This window comes from Triticum urartu, chromosome 6, assembly GCF_003073215.2.
Source record: "Triticum urartu cultivar G1812 chromosome 6, Tu2.1, whole genome shotgun sequence".
Taxonomy (NCBI): domain Eukaryota; kingdom Viridiplantae; phylum Streptophyta; class Magnoliopsida; order Poales; family Poaceae; genus Triticum; species Triticum urartu.
The window spans coordinates 554,168,564-554,190,726 of record NC_053027.1 but is presented as its reverse complement, the minus strand read 5'-3'; the positions used below and the strand labels follow the sequence as shown (position 1 = coordinate 554,190,726).

The following is a 22,163-nucleotide window of genomic DNA, read 5'->3' as shown; positions in this document are numbered from 1 at the left end:
AAACCCGCCGCCGCCTACCACCGCGCGGGCGGCTACCGGCGGCGGCGGGGGAGGAGGAGGGGAGGCGGGGGGAAACCGGCGGGCGGCTAGGGTTTCGCCCCGAGTCGCCCGGAGCGGGACGACGCGGGGGGGGGGGGGGGGGGGTTTTTGGGGGGGGGGGGGGGGGGGGGGGGGGGGGGGGGGGGGGGGGGGGGGGGGGGGATTTTTGATCAGCGACAATTTATTCACTCTATTGGCACGAAACCAAGTGGCCTAAGAACATAATACACAAATGCATATTCTACTGTTCTAAATGTCTTACTCCAAACATGATGAGTGCTTTCATTGTCATTTATCATGAGGCAAAAGATGTGCGTCTTCAGTTGCTCAACTTTTGCTTTTATTGTGTGAAAGGCGAATCAAGCGCTAGCACCAATAATGACAAGCACGGTGAACATCGGAAGGTTCTTCGGATCACGTAGTGACCACGGCTTGTGGCGTGATCACCTTTCTTCACGCTCTTCGTCATACGAGCGTTGCAACACCCCTTCAAAATATATTCAGGTGGGGAGCCTGACCATTTCAAGAAAAAAGTATTTTCGCCGTGCCTTACTAGATGAACATCTCATTGAGGTTGTAAATCTGATTGTACCAAATGCATAAAATAACTTTTCAGAATTATAAGGATTTTGTAACAGCTGTGATGGTACATTTGCTAACTACGTACTTGATTTGCATCATACCCTGCAACCTTGAAAATACTTTTATATTTTGGCTTCCTTACAGTAGGGAAGTTGCTTCACCATGATGTTATGATCTCTCTTTTTTTAGAATAATAGGCATAACAAATTGTATGACGGCTGAATTAAATTAACATGTACACGTGGCTATAGCCGGACTCAGCATAGAGTGCCTTACTTTCTCCTATATATATATACATGATGATGGTTATGCAAGTGCTTTGCATGTAAAATGCGGGCGCATGCATGGGTAACTAGTTTTAGCCACTTGACTAGATAATATCTAACACTACTGTCTAGCATTACTAGAACGGCTCTCTCAAAAAATGAAAAAAAAAAACTACTACTAAGGGTATCTTCAACGGCAACCCTCAAACCTCAAACCGCCCACAACCATCTAGACCATGCGGTCCCGATGTGTCGTGTCATCCAACGTGGTCCTGCATCGGTCCGCAGGATGGTCTGGACGCACTTTCCCCCGTAAGTCAGAGACAAACGTGGGGGTTTTGTGGTTGTCTGAACAACACCCACACCCACTTCTGACCATCCTGGCCCACCCAAAACCCCTCCCTCGTCAGCGCGCGCTTCCTGCCCGAAACAGTCGTCGATGCTCCAAAGCGTCAGTTCCGTGTTCATGCCCAGCCAGAGCGGACGCGACCTCTAACTGGCACCGACATTGAAGTAGTGCACCGACCGAGAGAGTGCCGCCCGCGCCGCTTCCCGGTGCACGCAACTACTCGTTCAAACGACACCACAGTCGGTCGGTCGTCTGTCTTCCGCGCACATTAATGCCACGTGGTTGCGAGGAACCTACTCCGTATGGCGACCATTTGCCTCACGCCCGCTATATAAACTGCAGCCCTGGCCATAACCACATTCATCCTTCTCCGGTCCCTTTCTCCTCTTCCGCACCACTCCCTCCATGGCCTCCTCGCGCGCCAAAGCTCTCCGGGATGGCATGTCGCTGGAGCATAAGAAGGAGATGGCCCCATTGTTGCCTGCCAGGCAGCCGGAGGCCGATGACATCCCAATGGAGGATGCGGCCGAAGACGAGTCGACGCCACCCTCCTCACTGGCGCCACCCTCTCCGGTGCATTGCACCATGATCGTCGGCGAGGCCCGTGCCCATTACGTGGACATGGTGTAGGAGGGACGGGAGGAGCAATTCCGGTAGGCGCAGGCCGACGCCGCCTACAACATCGGCCTCCTACAGGAGCACCAACAGGCAGTGGAGCAGCTCAACACCGGTAGGGAGATCGCGTCGGACGCGGGCGTGGCGGAGCAGGAGGCGTTGCTCGAGTCGTACCGCTCCGCCCGCGAGATCCGCCTCGCCCGCTGGCGGTACCGCCAGCGGCAGGCAGAACTAGAGGCCGCCTAAAGGAGTTCGACGAGGCGGCGGACGAGGTGATGATATGCTCTGTTGCAATGGTGACCGGTCCTTGCAGCGTCGCGCGTCCCTCTTGCAGCAACGACGAGCTTCGACCGTCCGGGCTTTGCAGCATCGTGCGTCGCGTCTTGTTGCAATGGTGACCGACCCTTGCAGCGTTGCGCATCCATCTTGGAGCAACGACGAGCATCAAGCGTCCGGGCTTTTTCAGCATCGTGCGTCACGTCTTGTTGCAACGGTGACCGACCCTTGCAGCATCGCACGCCTCTCTTGCAACAACGATGAGCATCGAGTGGTCCTGGCTTGCAGCGTCATGTGTCTCGTCTTGTAGCAATGGCGACCAGCCCTTGCATCGTCGCGTGCCACACTAGCAGTAGCTTAGTACTCCCTCCGTTCCTAAATACTTATCTTTCTAGGCATTTCAACAAGTGACTACATACAACGCAAAATGAGTGAATCTACACTCTAAAATATGTCTACATACATTCGTATGTAGTAGTTATTTGAAATGTCTAGAAAGATAAACATTTAGGAACGGAGGGAGTAATAGCTAGTGCATGGCATCAAATTCACTAGCCTGTGTATATAGTAGTAGTAGAAAAACGATGAGTATACAGTACGTAATAGTAGATCAGCTAGCCATGACAAGGAGACCACGCACGCGAGAAAAAAAAAACAAGGCTGAGCACGCTGTCCGCCACGAGACAACGGAATCACAGTCGGGCGATCGGACGGTGCACCGCGCGGCCTTCTTTTTTTTTTCTGGAAGGCGAGGGTAGCTTCCGTGATTGGATGGTACTCCTGGTCCGGGGTGCCCAACGGTCGAATCGCCCCCCACCGCCTTTGCGGGAGTAGTATACCGTATCCGTATATATATGCCCCCGAGCGCCGGCGCGTGCCGCGCTTCCGATCGGGACTCGAAACCCTAGGAAAGTACTACTTCCGAGGATTGGCTGCAATCCACGATCGACGCGACCACCATGGCTGCTCCCCTCTGCAGGATGCCTCCGCTCGCCGCAGCTACGGCGGAGTGCAGGCTGTTCGGGGAGCTCGGAGACCAGCCAGTGACGCTCACCGCGACGGCGAGCGACCGCTACTACAGCAACCTCCGCCTCCACGGCGACCTCTCCGTCCTCCACTGGAAGCGGCTGGTGGGACCCCTCCTTGACCCTGAGCCTGAGCCTGCCGACGACGACGACGACGACGACGACGACGACGATGACGACGACGACGACGAGCCGCCCCTCAAGAAGATGCCCGACTTCGTGCACGAGGAGCCTGACGACGATGATGATGACAACGACGACGATGAGCCGCCCCTCAAGAAGATGCCCGACTTCGTGCACGAGGAGCCTGACGACGATGATGACGATGACGATGATGATGAGCCGCCCCTCAAGATGCCCGACTTCGTGCACGAGGAGCCCGGTCGTCCTTTCGACCACACCTTCCCTCTCCTCGCCGGCCTCAACCTCAACAACCCCTCCCTCTGCCGCGACGCCATCAACAACGTGCTGCTGCGTGCGCGGACGCCGCTCGGCTTCGGGGCGGGCAGTTGGGGCACTTCGCAGGGGGAGGGGCCGTTGGCCGGCCGGCTGGCCACGCTCGCGGTAGACGCGGTCCGGCTCCGGCGGGAGGGCGGTGCCGGCGTCTCCCAGCGCTTCGACATCGACGTAGATCTGACCGTACGGGTGGGGATAGTCTACGAAGAGCCCAGGGCGCTCCTCCTCGCGTGCAGTAAGCAGACCGAGGTATTACCAAAGGAGAATTGCTCAGTTTGCCTCGAGGCTTTCAAGGCACAACAAGAAACCTTGAGTCTGGCTTGCCTGCACTCTTTCCACCGCAAGTGTATCAGAAAGTGGTTCGACAAGAAGGCCACCTGCCCAATATGCCGCCAGGACATGTTTCCCTACTTGACCGAAGTCACCAAGGCAGAAGTTGGAACCGCTCCTGGCCTAGGGCCTTGATCACACTCAAGATAACAAGTGTGATTTCGTGTATGAGTTTAGGAGTTGCTGCTCAGAACTTTTGCTAGGGCTTAGGATCATGGTTGCCACTTGTGACCGTAAGTGTTGTAGATATTATGGAAAACTTAACTCTAAATGATGAGATACGGATATTACTTCTTTATACTTGCGACACTAGAATTTCTTTTGCATGAGATTGTTTGTTTAGTGTGGTTGTTGTCTTGTTGAATTGTGTTGCCTAAAAATTATCCACACAAAAAAGATAAAAATGAGTGAACAAACACATGTCCAACAAAAACAGAATTGCAAATATACATTCAGAACTACTCCCTCCGTTCCGAAATAGTATATGGCGTTAAAGAGTTTTCCGACAACCACCAAAAATCGCCTAAATGACCTGTCTGCCCCTCCCAGGTCAAGGGAGCGAAAGAAGCGACTCGTTACAGGAAGTGAGCGAAGCGAATCGTTACAGGGAAATAATAGAAACAGAGGAAACAATCTGAATCTCTGCGGCTTGCTCATTGCCGGCCAAGAGCTCGCCCATCTCGCCCTGCAGATCCTCACCCAGCAGATCTCCCAGGTTTCGCCGTGGCTGCTTCTCCTAGCCACCACAAGCAGCAGCCGGGGCCCCAGGTTCCTGCCACCCAGGCTAGCAGAACCTGGGAGATCTCCTGGCCGTTGCTGCTTCTCCTCGCCGCCACAAGCAGCAGCTGGAGTCCCAGGTTCCTTGCCGGCAGATCTCCCAGGCTAGTAGAAACCTGATCAGGGAGTATTCAGAGAGATGATCCATATAACAGTATGATGATATTCAGATTGAAGCAGAAACATAATGGAAAACAGTCCAATCTTAAAAAATGGCCTGTAATTTTATCATTTACTCCAAATCACGAAGAAAAGAGAGGGCCCGCATATGTCCAAATCATGAATCACAACAAGAAACTCTAAAGTTGAATGATGTGAAGTGAATGAACTAAAGAGGGACCAAGCATGTTGTGTGCTGTATGTACTGCTGCTAGCAAGCAGTGCAAGCAAGCACTTGCTACAGCTGCTAGCAGTGCATATTCCTTTAATATTGCAAATCAAGGAATAGACAGCAGCAATTTGCTTCAAGTGTCAAATGTGTATTCATGTGAGGCTAAACTGCTATTGTATCTAATCCTGCTATTGTACTTATACACGTGCTGGAGTACTTATGTGCTGCTATTGTACTTGTATATATTCCTGCTGGAATACTTATGAACAACTTTGTATTGGAGTATTGTCAAGCAACACAAGCAAGTTAAACTAAATTTATTTGAGTTAAGCATCTACTGAATTTTCACAGATTAAGTTAAGTTTGCAAATTTGCAAGGAGTATAAGTTCAGTTTGCAAGGAAGTAAATTCAGTTCAGTTTGCTTGCAACCCAATTTCAGAGTACTTCTTGCAAGCAAACTTACTGCACTGGACACATTAGAGCAAGTAAGAATTTTAAGCAGCAAGGAGTAGAACAAAGAACCTGTAAGCAAATAGGGGTACAACTAGAGCAAACAATCTGTAAGCAACTGATTTTTTTGAATTTGAGTACTCCACTTAAGCATTTACTGAATTTTCTGAAATTATTTAAGTACAAGTGTTCAACTGAATTTTGACAATCACAGCAGTCTCAGGTTTTTTACAGCTACTGGGGGCAACAATTACATCAGATTTCAGTTAAGCAACAATTTTGTCTTGGACAACAATTATAGTTAAGCAACAATTATAGTAGTCTCAGGATTTTTACAGCTATTTCCAGGCAAACAACAATTAAATCAACAATAGTTAGAAAAATTGCAAGCAAACAACAGATCTAGCACACACACAACAAGGAAGGGAGGCAGGACGGGGACGACAAGAATCGTCACCTGAGAGGGGTCAACCCGGGCGGGCGGGTGCGCGCGAGACGTACAGCGGCACGCGATCCGCGAGAAGACGGAGGTGAAGGCATCTTAGCTTCACCGTGCGAGTACACCACCACCGTGCTCCCCCTTCGCTGCCTTCGCGCCTTCTTTCTCCACCGTCACCGCCGTCGCGGACGCTAACAGATCCATCACCGCCGCCCACGGATATGTGCAGCCACAAAAAAAGAGACCTTTCATCTCGCCCACTATGCTGTGGCTGCGACCAGCTGTGGCGCTGGCAAGAGCGAGGAGCACGTAGGCGTCAGCAAGAGACAGGGACGGGAAGCGCAGTGGAAGAGGAAGAGAGCGAGTGGGCTGGGAGAGAGCGAGTGGGTGAGGAAAGAGCGACTGCTACGGTCGGTGGAGTCGTGCGAGTGGGAGGGTAATTTGGGAAAGTGAAGAAAGTCTGTAACATGAAATAAATTGAACTAAGATTGCTTAAACGAGGTATAAATCGGAACGGAGGGAGTAAAATGGAAGCGATGTTGCTACAGCTCTCCTTCCCCTTCCTGCTCGTCACCCTTTTCCTGCCGGCACCACCCCTCCAAGTCACTCTTCCTGCTGGCATAAGATTGAAGCCTGCCTTCTGACAATTGCACCGACAGTCAGTAGCTGCAGAGAAGGGCATATACGTTATTTAAATGATGATATCTTCTGCAATTGCTGAAATGATTTCAAAAATTACCTTACATGTGATCCATGCATTTATTCTTTGAAAATTAAAGTCCTGCAGGCGGTGGGCTGCCACTTTGATTTTTTTTCTGGGCCTGCAATCTGTTTCACTGGGAAAGCAACAAACATAAGTAATGGATATAGTTGTAAAAGTTTGAAGCATAGGAGGCAGAGGTGTTACTCATTTAATTTTTCTTCGTTAGATGGCGGTGAGGCAACAGTTTCAGTGAAGGCATGCTATGGTAAGTCGATCGACATGAGAAAAGTAAGGGATGAATGTCCATTTGCATGTAAGATGGTATGCAGCACTACAGAAATGCAAGTGAAAAAGCCAACAATGCCGTGATTACCTCATTTATTGATACATTTACTGTTTAAATAGGAGACATGGCTTGGCGCACGTTATCCACAGAAGCGGTAGGCAAACCGGAACGAATAGCCAACATGAATCCCAATAAGATTAAGATTTAAACATGTAAACATCATGTTTATGATAGAGCAAAATTGTACATTCATAATTGATTTAGCTCAACTTGAGTTGTGGCAACTCGTAACTGACAAGGACAGAAGTTGTTGAGATTACATAGATAGAAGTTTAAAGTGACATGTAGCATAAATCTAAATAATATAGTGGAGTCGATGTCGAGGTGAAACATCTGGACAAGTATCTTTTGAATTCATCAGCTCCTTCGAGGCGGCACAAATTTTTAAGCAACGGCAGATCCCAAAGCAATTTCGTAGAGTAGAGTGAGTAACCAAACCATACGAACAAGATATCCTACTTCGTTGATCTTCGTCCACATGATCTAGGTGGATTGAGTGATTACCTGGGGGGGGGGGGGGGGGAGTGGGGGGGGGGAAGAACCTTGACCCTGTAATGCTATGGAATGAATCGAATTCTACTCTCGACAACCAAAAATTGTCCGCTCATACTAAAAAGTGTATTCATCAGGCAACTTAGTTATATTATGTTCTGAACTGTGGTCCATGCAGCATTTGTAGGCAAAAACTGACCACAACATGAGCAATATGATGCATAGAGAATATCCTACCTGAAGATTCTTCTGGCTAGGACCCAACATCGACAGTTGCAACGAAAACGACTTCCAGCTCTGCTTGTTGTTGATTTAGTTAACCATATTGGGCTAAGCCGCTAAGGTCAACCAGCATCTGTAGCAGGAAAATAACTATTTTCAATGTGAACAGGGCTCGATGGCCTCATCACTGGATGAGCCGTTGTAATAAAATTAGCATTCGCTTGGCAGGCTTCACTAAGTTTATGATGGCAACAGTTGATAACTCAACTAACATGAAAACCCCTGTACAAGTAGAAGCAACGCTAATTATGAACTCACCGTTTTTAATGCAGGCTATAGCATAACATAGTTAATATAGTGGATATGAAGTAAAAATTCAGTAAAATAAATAATTAATGAAAACATGCCAAGCTCCAGCGTACACGCACACACGATGTTACCTGAGGCGGCAGGACGCTATGACGTTGGAGCCAATGCCATCAATCTTGTCACCCCGGACTCCCTGGAAGTTGTGCACCGGTAAGCGCGAGATAGATGCTGGACAGGGATGGCGGGTGGACAAACAACATTGGTGGCCGAAGAAGTGGTAGGGCTTGGTACAACTCTGGAAGGATAACATAAAAAGCCACTAATAGCATTTTAATAAACTAGGTAGTAGGCAACCTGGTACAATTGGTAGCTGGTAGCAAACCATGAACTATAAATTAAAAAAGGTTATAAAATTAGGCAAAGACAAACGGGAGTGAAGACATGTACTGAAGATCGGTCCCTTTATTTATCCCAACAATGATTAGCAACTCGGGATATGGAAATTTGATCAGCAATATGTGTAAGCAATTAAGCTAGCTTAATAACAGGACTTGATAAACTAATCATGGCATTGTGTATATTTCAGTAACTATAGAATTCATGTGGACCAATCAGGAAGAATGAGCAGCTGAGCGTGCCCTTGATATATACTTAACCATCTTTCTCATAACCCAATGTATCATGTAACTAATTGAGTTACTTTTGCTTTTTTGTATGACACATGTTCATAAGAATATGAATTCAGAGAATGCTTATTTAACTATATATTAAACTTTGTTATATTCTGACGTGTCTTGTTAGGAGTGGAGACTGACAGAATGCAGAAAGGGAGAGAGTAATACAGCCATACGTAATAAATTAACACCTATCTGCCTTTAGTCCTTTGAAACTGGCTAAAGTCCAGCAGAAAGTATAAATGATGACCAAACCATGAACTCTCTCTGAAGAGTAAGAGAATGTATAAATCCTGATCTAAAAAGTCATGCATAATAGGGCGCAAACTATGCAGAGGGAAAATAGTTAGAAGAAGACATCAGTCTCGTGCAGGCATACATATATGAAAATGGCAGGTACCCAAACAAATGATGCACAAGTTTCACAGCGACCACACATACAATGAAGTAATAGGAAGGTCGCCGTGATCCTAGGAAACAGAGGAACAAAACTATTTTGTTTACAAAGATGAATCAGCAGAAAGAAAACCAACACAATGGTGAACTACGAACAAGGCGTCGCAAAAACACCACAAAAGGAGGCAACAGAGGAAAAAATCTCAGGAAAAAAGCTACTTCTAGTCCCTAAAAGCCCCACCCTCTATAAGTAACATCATAGTCTCTCGATGTGACATGGACACATTGCCATATAACTAATCATGGGTGAACACAGGCTTTCGAGGTATATACCAGCAAAAGACAGAGTCTCACCCTATATCTTTTTCGTAGGATACAATTGCACAACACATGGAATTGTTCTCGTTTCAATATGAAAGGTCATCGTGATCGATCTATAGCATTGCACAAACTAACATCCTAGTCGATATGTGGGTTACACTAAAGAACGAGTGAGCAGTTCTACCACCAGGAAGAACACACCTGAATGCAAAACAAGCATGCCTATGGATTTTACATGATAACCAGAAAATTACGAAGTTACCAATGAACACAAAATAAGCGAAGGCACATAAAACAAAAGACATGATAAAGAACAAAGAAGAAAAGATGGATTATACCAGCTGATAGCCCCATGCCCAATAGTAGTCCAGCAAAGAGAATACCACATACAACCAGTGAAGCAAGGACTGCAAAAATGAGTTGACTTGATCAGATGTAAGCAGTGACGAACAGACTATGCTACTATGTGCTACAAAAGAAGTCAATTGCGACTATAAGAACCGCATATTATATGTGCACTGGAAGTCCGAAACACACATCTCAAGCAAAATAATGCATACACTTGCCACTGACCAGACAGAGGACACATCTGATCTGACAAATGAAGAGTTCAACATTCACTTATGACACTACAAAGAAGGCAACACAGGATGCTAGACTAACCAATCGACGCAGGAAAAAACTACTTTCTGAGAGGCAAGGCACTCCACTTTCTGAGAGGCAACGCACTCCTCGAATCTGGCTCTCCATGCCGTCTACATCACAAAGAGAAAAGCAAATACCAAAATAGGCCCCAACAAAGGAGAGAAATCGATGGGTGGTAAATCTGGAGTAGGAGGAGTAAGAGAGAGACTAAAGTAGTGTACCCGCACAACATGACCAATTCAACCATTATATCAAGCAAATGGGCAAAAGAGAAGGAATGTGCCATTTATGGTCCATTCAGTGCATTCATAGATCTCACGCACCTAGTACCAAAATTCTCAAATCATGGATAACAACCTAGACGGACCTTCAGTTTTTATGCATCTTCCAAAGTTTGAAGTATATTCAGTCACTGGAGATCTGAAGTGGAATACTTTTCATTAATAGTTTGCACCACATACATGACTCAAAACTATACAAAAAGGTTATCAAAGGCACACACATCAGTGATTCGTTGCATAATAAAGGGTACAACAACCAATGTTCCATTAGTAAATGAGTAACAAAATATAATAGTTTCATAAAGAAATATGACGGCAGATACTTGCCAATAGACAATTGTAGAAATATAGTGAGTGAACATAATATTTATTTGAAAGATAGAAAGTTAAAATGTATGACACAACACATACGGTAGAGTGGGGTCAATGTAAAAGCATAATCTAGGTACCAAACAGACGCGTCAATTTTTTGTGAAATTATGAGATGGCAGTACTATAAAAAGATACTGACACTCAATTCACAGTACATAAATAATTAATCCATACCCGCAAGTCAAAGATATATTTCACAGTGTTACCAAAGCCATCTTGAGAAGCAAATACCAGCACTTCAAATATACTCATAGAATGGTAGCTTTTGCCAATGGACTACCATGGTCCTGATAAACATTATACATCATAATCCTTGCTGAGTAAATCAGACTTCACGAGACACAAACAAACTCCTGAGAATAATCACACAATTTCAACACTATATCCCAGAATTTCTACATCTGAAAACAACTGAGAGAAATATCAAAACTTCAACACCATATCAGTGCCCATTACAAGATTACTAATGGCTGGATGACAGAAATAGCAAAGAAATCTCACCATTGGTTGAGAAGTAGAGGAGGCGGTGCTGCTCGGGTGATGAAGCGGAGGAAGAACTGCTCAGGCGAGGAAGTAGTGTTGAGGCGACAATACTTGAGGGCGGCGCTATCCAGGGAAGATGACTTAGTCGACACGTCGCTGCTTGGTGCAGAGGATGAATAGGAGGCATGCTGCTCAAAGGAGAGGAGGACCAATTACACAACATAACATACAAATCAAAGGACTAAATCAAGCGTGCAGCCATGATAAACCAAATGTAAGCCACATGGATCCTCAGATAACGACATACATATCTGAAGCATGTGCATGAGTGTTAGTGGCAAGTGGGCGCAACACATCGGTTCTTGTTCAAGTAACATCTAATAAATGATAAACAAACTATTTCAAGATTAGTTTCACAACAAATTCTACGTCCTCTACTGATATAACAGACCAAAAAAAGGAAGCTTAGGCAGATTATTGTGGATATGGGTCTAGATATTTCCTAAATAGATCCAGACGTATAAAGTAGAATCCTGACAAAGTAGATATGCTATGTATCTTAGTGTCCGATACTGCAACTAATAGATATAACCCCAGAACCAGCTATTAGTTATTTAACATCAGGTAGCAGTTCTTGATAAGTTATGAATGCTGGGGATGTGAATGCTCTGATAATGATTAACTGGTAGCCATTCCTTAAAAAAATATTAACGCCCACCATTTTCCATCACTTGGTCTTAAAATGTAATGAAATGAGAGAAGAATAAACAAATACGCGACCAGAATGCGAGCAATAATATCAGCTCCTTGTCAGTGTTCAATTGTAGAGGGATTTAATCATATTTTGTTAAAAAATGTAAGGAATAGCATCGATATAGAAAAAATAGTGTACTTATCAATAAGGTGGTATATAAACATGGAAACTTATATTATGTGGAAGTGTCCCAGGGCAAACCCAGCTATAGAAAGCAGCAGTAACAGAAATTGCAGAAACAAACACAGCTCAGCTGGTGAAACTGAATTTTCCTACTACAAATGTATGAATTCGGTAAAAAAAAATATGTATGTACCCATCTTAATTCCACTGGAGTGATGATGCTAACAAACAAAACTACCGATGTGTGAGGTTTCAACCTGTTTTCAGAACTTATACCTGTCGAAGAATGTCGTTTGTAATTCTAGTGCCATGGAGATCAAGTGTAGTAAGCCGCCAGCACTTCTTGAATAAGGACGGTGGTAGGGAATTAAGACCATTGTTCCTTAGATGCATAGTCTGTTGGAAGAAACTTTTTACAATAGAGAATAGAAATATGCAACACAGCTACACAAGAGACAAATAATTGTCTGTTTACACTACAAGATAGCAATTATTGACCAAATAAAACAAAACCAGTCAGTCCAGTCCATGCTCAAATTTAGTAAATATATCATGCAATACCACCAAAGCCTCTACTCTACAGAAAATAACTTCCTACAATTTCTTAATATCTTCAACACCAAGTGCAAGGTTATATGGCAGATGCAATTTACATTTTCTGCTGTCTGCAGATTAGAACGGACATCTAAACAACACATTTTTGAAGTAGTAACTAAAAGCGATGGCAGTACCAGCCACAACATCTAACTAAAGTGCATAATTTAATCCATCAGCATCCTAACCTTGCTACTGTGGTGCACGTCACTCCTGCTATCTAGTTTAAGTGTCCCCAACACAAGTCCTTCAGAAAACAGATCACTTACCCAAGTGCGTAGAGGAGGCTAGTGGAGGAGAAGGTGCTGCCGGGAGAAGGAGCTCCCTGGAGGAGGAAACGGGTGCTTGAGGATGTGGGCTGGTAGAGAATGGCGGAACAGCTGGGTCGCGGTGCTGCGTGGGGAGGTGCCTCTGCTTGGGGTGGTCAACAGAGGGATACCTAAGAGAGAAGAGAGAGTCCCACTGCCTGTGACACCAAGGCAGAGGCACCTCCCAGCAGCACCGCAACCCAAATATAGATACTCTACCAGCAAATCTCAGCACCGTTTCCTCTCCCGGGAAGCTCCTTCCGGGCAGACTTCTCCTCACTGCTCATCTAACCACTTGGGTAACCGTGATCCTGTTTTCTGAGGACTTGTGTTGGGGACACTTCAAATATAGAGAGAATAACCACGTAGCAAGTTTAGGCTGCTGATGGATTAAATTATGCACTTTAGTTAGATATATATAGATATAAAGAGCAAATGCTTTAGTTATACTAACATAAAAAATGTGTTGTTATAATGACTCCGTTCTAATCTGCAGAGATAGTATTAGATATAGCATATAAATAGAGTAGATAATAGATATAAAATTGTAGGAAGTTATTTCTGTAGAGTAGAGCCTATATAGGTGTATTGCATATTATTAATACTAAATCTATAAGAGATAGATAGAGATATATATAGATATAATTGGCAATAATCCGTATAATATATGATAGACAATTATAAGATCTCATATATATATATAGCATATTTCTATCTCTATTGTAAAAAGTTCTTCAACAGAATAATATAGAAAATGGGCTTAATTCCCCTACACCGTCCTTATTCCAGAAGCTGCTGGCGGACTTACTACACTGAATATAGGACATCACAGAACATTGATTATATCGACAGGTATAAGTCTGAGAGATATAGATAGGTAGTATAATATATATATAGCGATCATAAAATACATAGATATAGATGGGATATATTTCATTTTTTTTACGAGATTCCATACAAATATATATATAATATACAGTTCACAACTGAAGAATCGTGTTTGTTTCTGCAATTTCACATGTTACTGCTGACTTTCTTAATAGTGGTACTTGCCTGGAAACCTTCCTAATATAAGTGTCCCTGTTATATATATATAAAGATACACTAATATATATATATATACTCGTGCTATTCTCTTAATTTTTATAAATGATAAATCCCTCTACAATTGAATAGAGAGAGATATATATATAGATAAGAATTCTGGTCGGTATTTGTTTATCTCTTCTCCAATTTATTAATTAATATAGATATAGAAAAAAGAAGCGTTAATATTTTTCTTTTAAGGAATGGTCCAGTTTAATATAGTCAGAGCATTCAATACATATAATTAATAAGAACTGCAATATATATAATATAAGTTCTGGGGCTTATACATATTAGTTGCAAGAGATATACGACACCTTATATATCAAATAATACTCTATATAGATATAATATATATATAATAGATTTAATCTAGGTGATATAAGACACACAATTACAATATAATGATAACTTCACACTCTTTCTTTTGGCTACGCTTACTACCATAGATAGACGTAGATATAATATAGATAATAATCTTGAAATAGTTTGTTTATCATTTATTAGATGTTACTTGAACAAGAACCGATGTGTTGCGCCCACTTGCCACTAACACTCATGCACATGCTTCAGATATGTATGTCGTTATCTGAGGATCCATGTGGCTTACATTTGGTTTATCATGGCTGCACGCTTGATTTAGTCCTTTGATTTGTATGTTATGTTGTGTAATTGGTCCTCCTCTCCTTTGAGCAGCATGCCTCCTATTCATCCTCTGCACCAAGCAGCGACGTGTCGACTAAGTCATCTTCCCTGGATAGCGCCGCCCTCAAGTATTGTCGCCTCAACACTACTTCCTCGCCTGAGCAGTTCTTCCTCCGCTTCATCACCCGAGCAGCACCGCCTCCTCTACTTCTCAACCAATGGTGAGATTTCTTTGCTATTTCTGTCATCCAGCCATTAGTAATCTTGTAATGGGCACTGATATGGTGTTGAAGTTTTGATATTTCTCTCAGTTGTTTTCAGATGTAGAAATTCTGGGATATAGTGTTGAAATTGTGTGATTATTCTCAGGAGTTTGTTTGTGTCTCGTGAAGTCTGATTTACTCAGCAAGGATTATGATGTATAATGTTTATCAGGACCATGGTAGTCCATTGGCAAAAGCTACCATTCTATGAGTATATTTGAAGTGCTGGTATTTGCTTCTCAAGATGGCTTTGGTAACACTGTGAAATATATCTTTGACTTGCGGGTATGGATTAATTATTTATGTACTGTGAATTGAGTGTCAGTATCTTTTTATAGTACTGCCATCTCATAATTTCACAAAAAATTGACGCGTCTGTTTGGTACCTAGATTATGCTTTTACATTGACCCCACTCTACCGTATGTGTTGTGTCATACATTTTAACTTTCTATCTTTCAAATAAATATTATGTTCACTCACTATATTTCTACAATTGTCTATTGGCAAGTATCTGCCGTCATATTTCTTTATGAAACTATTATATTTTGTTACTCATTTACTAATGGAACATTGGTTGTTGTACCCTTTATTATGCAACGAATCACTGATGTGTGTGCCTTTGATAACCTTTTTGTATAGTTTTGAGTCATGTATGTGGTGCAAACTATTAATGAAAAGTATTCCACTTCAGATCTCCAGTGACTGAATATACTTCAAACTTTGGAAGATGCATAAAAACTGAAGGTCCGTCTAGGTTGTTATCCATGATTTGAGAATTTTGGTACTAGGTGCGTGAGATCTATGAATGCACTGAATGGACCATAAATGGCACATTCCTTCTCTTTTGCCCATTTGCTTGATATAATGGTTGAATTGGTCATGTTGTGCGGGTACACTACTTTAGTCTCTCTCTTACTCCTCCTACTCCAGATTTACCACCCATCGATTTCTCTCCTTTGTTGGGGCCTATTTTGGTATTTGCTTTTCTCTTTGTGATGTAGACGGCATGGAGAGCCAGATTCGAGGAGTGCGTTGCCTCTCAGAAAGTGGAGTGCCTTGCCTCTCAGAAAGTAGTTTTTTCCTGCGTCGATTGGTTAGTCTAGCATCCTGTGTTGCCTTCTTTGTAGTGTCATAAGTGAATGTTGAACTCTTCATTTGTCAGATCAGATGTGTCCTCTGTCTGGTCAGTGGCAAGTGTATGCATTATTTTGCTTGAGATGTGTGTTTCGGACTTCCAGTGCACATATAATATGCGGTTCTTATAGTCGCAATTGACTTCTTTTGTAGCACATAGTAGCATAGTCTGTTCGTCACTGCTTACATCTGATCAAGTCAACTCATTTTTGCAGTCCTTGCTTCACTGGTTGTATGTGGTATTCTCTTTGCTGGACTACTATTGGGCATGGGGCTATCAGCTGGTATAATCCATCTTTTCTTCTTTGTTCTTTATCATGTCTTTTGTTTTATGTGCCTTCGCTTATTTTGTGTTCATTGGTAACTTCGTAATTTTCTGGTTATCATGTAAAATCCATAGGCATGCTTGTTTTGCATTCAGGTGTGTTCTTCCTGGTGGTAGAACTGCTCACTCGTTCTTTAGTGTAACCCACATATCGACTAGGATGTTAGTTTGTGCAATGCTATAGATCGATCACGATGACCTTTCATATTGAAACGAGAACAATTCCATGTGTTGTGCAATTGTATCCTACGAAAAAGATATAGGGTGAGACTCTGTCTTTTGCTGGTATATACCTCGAAAGCCTGTGTTCACCCATGATTAGTTATATGGCAATGTGTCCATGTCACATCGAGAGACTATGATGTTACTTATAGAGGGTGGGGCTTTTAGGGACTAGAAGTAGCTTTTTTCCTGAGATTTTTTCCTCTGTTGCCTCCTTTTGTGGTGTTTTTGCGACGCCTTGTTCGTAGTTCACCATTGTGTTGGTTTTCTTTCTGCTGATTCATCTTTGTAAACAAAATAGTTTTGTTCCTCTGTTTCCTAGGATCACGGCGACCTTCCTATTACTTCATTGTATGTGTGGTCGCTGTGAAACTTGTGCATCATTTGTTTGGGTCCCTGCCATTTTCATATATGTATGCCTGCACGAGACTGATGTCTTCTTCTAACTATTTTCCCTTGCATAGTTTGCGCCCTATTATGCATGACTTTTTAGATCAGGATTTATACATTCTCTTACTCTTCAGAGAGAGTTCATGGTTTGGTCATCATTTATACTTTCTGCTGGACTTTAGCCAGTTTCAAAGGACTAAAGGCAGATAGGTGTTAATTTATTACGTATGGCTGTATTACTCTCTCCCTTTCTGCATTCTGTCAGTCTCCACTCCTAACAAGACACGTCAGAATATAACAAAGTTTAATATATAGTTAAATAAGCATTCTCTGAATTCATATTCTTATGAACATGTGTCATACAAAAAAGCAAAAGTAACTCAATTAGTTACATGATACATTGGGTTATGAGAAAGATGGTTAAGTATATATCAAGGGCACGCTCAGCTGCTCATTCTTCCTGATTGGTCCACATGAATTCTATAGTTACTGAAATATACACAATGCCATGATTAGTTTATCAAGTCCTGTTATTAAGCTAGCTTAATTGCTTACACATATTGCTGATCAAATTTCCATATCCCGAGTTGCTAATCATTGTTGGGATAAATAAAGGGACCGATCTTCAGTACATGTCTTCACTCCCGTTTGTCTTTGCCTAATTTTATAACCTTTTTTAATTTATAGTTCATGGTTTGCTACCAGCTACCAATTGTACCAGGTTGCCTACTACCTAGTTTATTAAAATGCTATTAGTGGCTTTTTATGTTATCCTTCCAGAGTTGTACCAAGCCCTACCACTTCTTCGGCCACCAATGTTGTTTGTCCACCCGCCATCCCTGTCCAGCATCTATCTCGCGCTTACCGGTGCACAACTTCCAGGGAGTCCGGGGTGACAAGATTGATGGCATTGGCTCCAACGTCATAGCGTCCTGCCGCCTCAGGTAACATCGTGTGTGCGTGTACGCTGGAGCTTGGCATGTTTTCATTAATTATTTATTTTACTGAATTTTTACTTCATATCCACTATATTAACTATGTTATGCTATAGCCTGCATTAAAAACGGTGAGTTCATAATTAGCGTTGCTTCTACTTGTACAGGGGTTTTCATGTTAGTTGAGTTATCAACTGTTGCCATCATAAACTTAGTGAAGCCTGCCAAGCGAATGCTAATTTTATTACAACGGCTCATCCAGTGATGAGGCCATCGAGCCCTGTTCACATTGAAAATAGTTATTTTCCTGCTACAGATGCTGGTTGACCTTAGCGGCTTAGCCCAATATGGTTAACTAAATCAACAACAAGCAGAGCTGGAAGTCGTTTTCGTTGCAACTGTCGATGTTGGGTCCTAGCCAGAAGAATCTTCAGGTAGGATATTCTCTATGCATCATATTGCTCATGTTGTGGTCAGTTTTTGCCTACAAATGCTGCATGGACCACAGTTCAGAACATAATATAACTAAGTTGCCTGATGAATACACTTTTTAGTATGAGCGGACAATTTTTGGTTGTCGAGAGTAGAATTCGATTCATTCCATAGCATTACAGGGTCAAGGTTCTTCCCCCCCCCCCCCCCCCCAGGTAATCACTCAATCCACCTAGATCATGTGGACGAAGATCAACGAAGTAGGATATCTTGTTCGTATGGTTTGGTTACTCACTCTACTCTACGAAATTGCTTTGGGATCTGCCGTTGCTTAAAAATTTGTGCCGCCTCGAAGGAGCTGATGAATTCAAAAGATACTTGTCCAGATGTTTCACCTCGACATCGACTCCACTATATTATTTAGATTTATGCTACATGTCACTTTAAACTTCTATCTATGTAATCTCAACAACTTCTGTCCTTGTCAGTTACGAGTTGCCACAACTCAAGTTGAGCTAAATCAATTATGAATGTACAATTTTGCTCTATCATAAACATGATGTTTACATGTTTAAATCTTAATCTTATTGGGATTCATGTTGGCTATTCGTTCCGGTTTGCCTACCGCTTCTGTGGATAACGTGCGCCAAGCCATGTCTCCTATTTAAACAGTAAATGTATCAATAAATGAGGTAATCACGGCATTGTTGGCTTTTTCACTTGCATTTCTGTAGTGCTGCATACCATCTTACATGCAAATGGACATTCATCCCTTACTTTTCTCATGTCGATCGACTTACCATAGCATGCCTTCACTGAAACTGTTGCCTCACCGCCATCTAACGAAGAAAAATTAAATGAGTAACACCTCTGCCTCCTATGCTTCAAACTTTTACAACTATATCCATTACTTATGTTTGTTGCTTTCCCAGTGAAACAGATTGCAGGCCCAGAAAAAAAATCAAAGTGGCAGCCCACCGCCTGCAGGACTTTAATTTTCAAAGAATAAATGCATGGATCACATGTAAGGTAATTTTTGAAATCATTTCAGCAATTGCAGAAGATATCATCATTTAAATAACGTATATGCCCTTCTCTGCAGCTACTGACTGTCGGTGCAATTGTCAGAAGGCAGGCTTCAATCTTATGCCAGCAGGAAGAGTGACTTGGAGGGGTGGTGCCGGCAGGAAAAGGGTGACGAGCAGGAAGGGGAAGGAGAGCTGTAGCAACATCGCTTCCATTTTACTCCCTCCGTTCCGATTTATACCTCGTTTAAGCAATCTTAGTTCAATTTATTTCATGTTACAGACTTTCTTCACTTTCCCAAATTACCCTCCCACTCGCACGACTCCACCGACCGTAGCAGTCGCTCTTTCCTCACCCACTCGCTCTCTCCCAGCCCACTCGCTCTCTTCCTCTTCCACTGCGCTTCCCGTCCCTGTCTCTTGCTGACGCCTACGTGCTCCTCGCTCTTGCCAGCGCCACAGCTGGTCGCAGCCACAGCATAGTGGGCGAGATGAAAGGTCTCTTTTTTTGTGGCTGCACATATCCGTGGGCGGCGGTGATGGATCTGTTAGCGTCCGCGACGGCGGTGACGGTGGAGAAAGAAGGCGCGAAGGCAGCGAAGGGGGAGCACGGTGGTGGTGTACTCGCACGGTGAAGCTAAGATGCCTTCACCTCCGTCTTCTCGCGGATCGCGTGCCGCTGTACGTCTCGCGCGCACCCGCCCGCCCGGGTTGACCCCTCTCAGGTGACGATTCTTGTCGTCCCCGTCCTGCCTCCCTTCCTTGTTGTGTGTGTGCTAGATCTGTTGTTTGCTTGCAATTTTTCTAACTATTGTTGATTTAATTGTTGTTTGCCTGGAAATAGCTGTAAAAATCCTGAGACTACTATAATTGTTGCTTAACTATAATTGTTGTCCAAGACAAAATTGTTGCTTAACTGAAATCTGATGTAATTGTTGCCCCCAGTAGCTGTAAAAAACCTGAGACTGCTGTGATTGTCAAAATTCAGTTGAACACTTGTACTTAAATAATTTCAGAAAATTCAGTAAATGCTTAAGTGGAGTACTCAAATTCAAAAAAATCAGTTGCTTACAGATTGTTTGCTCTAGTTGTACCCCTATTTGCTTACAGGTTCTTTGTTCTACTCCTTGCTGCTTAAAATTCTTACTTGCTCTAATGTGTCCAGTGCAGTAAGTTTGCTTGCAAGAAGTACTCTGAAATTGGGTTGCAAGCAAACTGAACTGAATTTACTTCCTTGCAAACTGAACTTATACTCCTTGCAAATTTGCAAACTTAACTTAATCTGTGAAAATTCAGTAGATGCTTAACTCAAATAAATTTAGTTTAACTTGCTTGTGTTGCTTGACAATACTCCAATACAAAGTTGTTCATAAGTATTCCAGCAGGAATATATACAAGTACAATAGCAGCACATAAGTACTCCAGCACGTGTATAAGTACAATAGCAGGATTAGATACAATAGCAGTTTAGCCTCACATGAATACACATTTGACACTTGAAGCAAATTGCTGCTGTCTATTCCTTGATTTGCAATATTAAAGGAATATGCACTGCTAGCAGCTGTAGCAAGTGCTTGCTTGCACTGCTTGCTAGCAGCAGTACATACAGCACACAACATGCTTGGTCCCTCTTTAGTTCATTCACTTCACATCATTCAACTTTAGAGTTTCTTGTTGTGATTCATGATTTGGACATATGCGGGCCCTCTCTTTTCTTCGTGATTTGGAGTAAATGATAAAATTACAGGCCATTTTTTAAGATTGGACTGTTTTCCATTATGTTTCTGCTTCAATCTGAATATCATCATACTGTTATATGGATCATCTCTCTGAATACTCCCTGATCAGGTTTCTACTAGCCTGGGAGATCTGCCGGCAAGGAACCTGGGACTCCAGCTGCTGCTTGTGGCGGCGAGGAGAAGCAGCAACGGCCAGGAGATCTCCCAGGTTCTGCTAGCCTGGGTGGCAGGAACCTGGGGCCCCGGCTGCTGCTTGTGGTGGCTAGGAGAAGCAGCCACGGCGAAACCTGGGAGATCTGCTGGGTGAGGATCTGCAGGGCGAGATGGGCGAGCTCTTGGCCGGCAATGAGCAAGCCGCAGAGATTCAGATTGTTTCCTCTGTTTCTATTATTTCCCTGTAACGATTCGCTTCGCTCACTTCCTGTAACGAGTCGCTTCTTTCGCTCCCTTGACCTGGGAGGGGCAGACAGGTCATTTAGGCGATTTTTGGTGGTTGTCGGAAAACTCTTTAACGCCATATACTATTTCGGAACGGAGGGAGTAGTTCTGAATGTATATTTGCAATTCTGTTTTTGTTGGACATGTGTTTGTTCACTCATTTTTATCTTTTTTGTGTGGATAATTTTTAGGCAACACAATTCAACAAGACAACAACCACACTAAACAAACAATCTCATGCAAAAGAAATTCTAGTGTCGCAAGTATAAAGAAGTAATATCCGTATCTCATCATTTAGAGTTAAGTTTTCCATAATATCTACAACACTTACGGTCACAAGTGGCAACCATGATCCTAAGCCCTAGCAAAAGTTCTGAGCAGCAACTCCTAAACTCATACACGAAATCACACTTGTTATCTTGAGTGTGATCAAGGCCCTAGGCCAGGAGCGGTTCCAACTTCTGCCTTGGTGACTTCGGTCAAGTAGGGAAACATGTCCTGGCGGCATATTGGGCAGGTGGCCTTCTTGTCGAACCACTTTCTGATACACTTGCGGTGGAAAGAGTGCA

The 22,163-nt window shown here is 43.3% G+C and overlaps 2 protein-coding genes across 54 annotated transcripts; one reads left to right on the top strand and one right to left on the bottom strand.

Moving 5' to 3' along the window:
• Positions 1 to 4,358: 4,358 nt before the first annotated feature.
• Positions 4,359 to 13,072, bottom strand: LOC125515307. Of its 26 annotated transcripts, none has more exons than XR_007286954.1 (11): positions 12,921 to 13,072; positions 12,334 to 12,453; positions 11,199 to 11,368; positions 10,872 to 11,050; positions 10,368 to 10,464; positions 9,738 to 9,806; positions 8,140 to 8,327; positions 7,715 to 7,832; positions 6,676 to 6,772; positions 5,955 to 6,602; positions 4,359 to 4,831 (listed from the first exon to the last, which is right to left on the bottom strand). XR_007286954.1 is itself a non-coding variant. In XM_048680755.1 (7 exons), the coding sequence occupies exons 2-7, from the start codon at positions 12,432 to 12,434 to the stop codon at positions 7,963 to 7,965; spliced, it is 639 nt and encodes a 212-aa protein (XP_048536712.1). In that variant the 5' UTR covers positions 12,435 to 12,453; positions 12,921 to 13,072; the 3' UTR covers positions 7,839 to 7,962. The 26 variants fall into 26 exon arrangements, 2 of the variants coding, with proteins under 2 accessions (XP_048536712.1, XP_048536714.1); XR_007286945.1 differs by having other exon boundaries at positions 8,140 to 8,303; XR_007286958.1 differs by having other exon boundaries at positions 8,140 to 8,201.
• Positions 13,073 to 14,583: 1,511 nt separating this feature from the next.
• LOC125515306 lies at positions 14,584 to 21,738 on the top strand. Of its 28 annotated transcripts, none has more exons than XR_007286928.1 (9): positions 14,683 to 14,911; positions 15,060 to 15,238; positions 15,646 to 15,742; positions 16,304 to 16,372; positions 17,782 to 17,969; positions 18,277 to 18,394; positions 19,325 to 19,421; positions 19,495 to 20,142; positions 21,266 to 21,738. XR_007286928.1 is itself a non-coding variant. In XM_048680753.1 (5 exons), exons 1-5 carry the CDS (start codon positions 14,707 to 14,709, stop codon positions 18,144 to 18,146), a joined length of 447 nt encoding a protein of 148 aa, XP_048536710.1. In that variant the 5' UTR covers positions 14,584 to 14,706; the 3' UTR covers positions 18,147 to 18,270. The 28 variants fall into 28 exon arrangements, 2 of the variants coding, with proteins under 2 accessions (XP_048536710.1, XP_048536709.1); XR_007286932.1 differs by having other exon boundaries at positions 14,684 to 14,911; positions 17,908 to 17,969; XR_007286931.1 differs by having other exon boundaries at positions 14,687 to 14,911; positions 15,646 to 15,698; positions 17,908 to 17,969.
• Positions 21,739 to 22,163: the final 425 nt, after the last annotated feature.

Excerpts from the sequence above, each read along its gene's own strand:
- LOC125515307 (XM_048680755.1), bottom strand. The coding sequence starts at position 12,434 with ATGGTCTTAATTCCCTACCACCGTCCTTATTCAAGAAGTGCTGGCGGC. Across the intron at positions 10,155-11,198 it reads CCTCTACTTCTCAACCAATG|ACGGCATGGAGAGCCAGATT; the intron begins GTGAGATTTCTT and ends TTTGTGATGTAG. Across the intron at positions 8,328-9,737 it reads GGGCATGGGGCTATCAGCTG|TGGCTTTTTATGTTATCCTT; the intron begins GTATAATCCATC and ends AAATGCTATTAG.
- LOC125515306 (XM_048680752.1), top strand. The coding sequence starts at position 14,707 with ATGTTGTGTAATTGGTCCTCCTCTCCTTTGAGCAGCATGCCTCCTATT. Across the intron at positions 14,912-15,955 it reads CCTCTACTTCTCAACCAATG|ACGGCATGGAGAGCCAGATT; the intron begins GTGAGATTTCTT and ends TTTGTGATGTAG. Across the intron at positions 16,048-16,303 it reads GTTTTTTCCTGCGTCGATTG|TCCTTGCTTCACTGGTTGTA; the intron begins GTTAGTCTAGCA and ends TCATTTTTGCAG.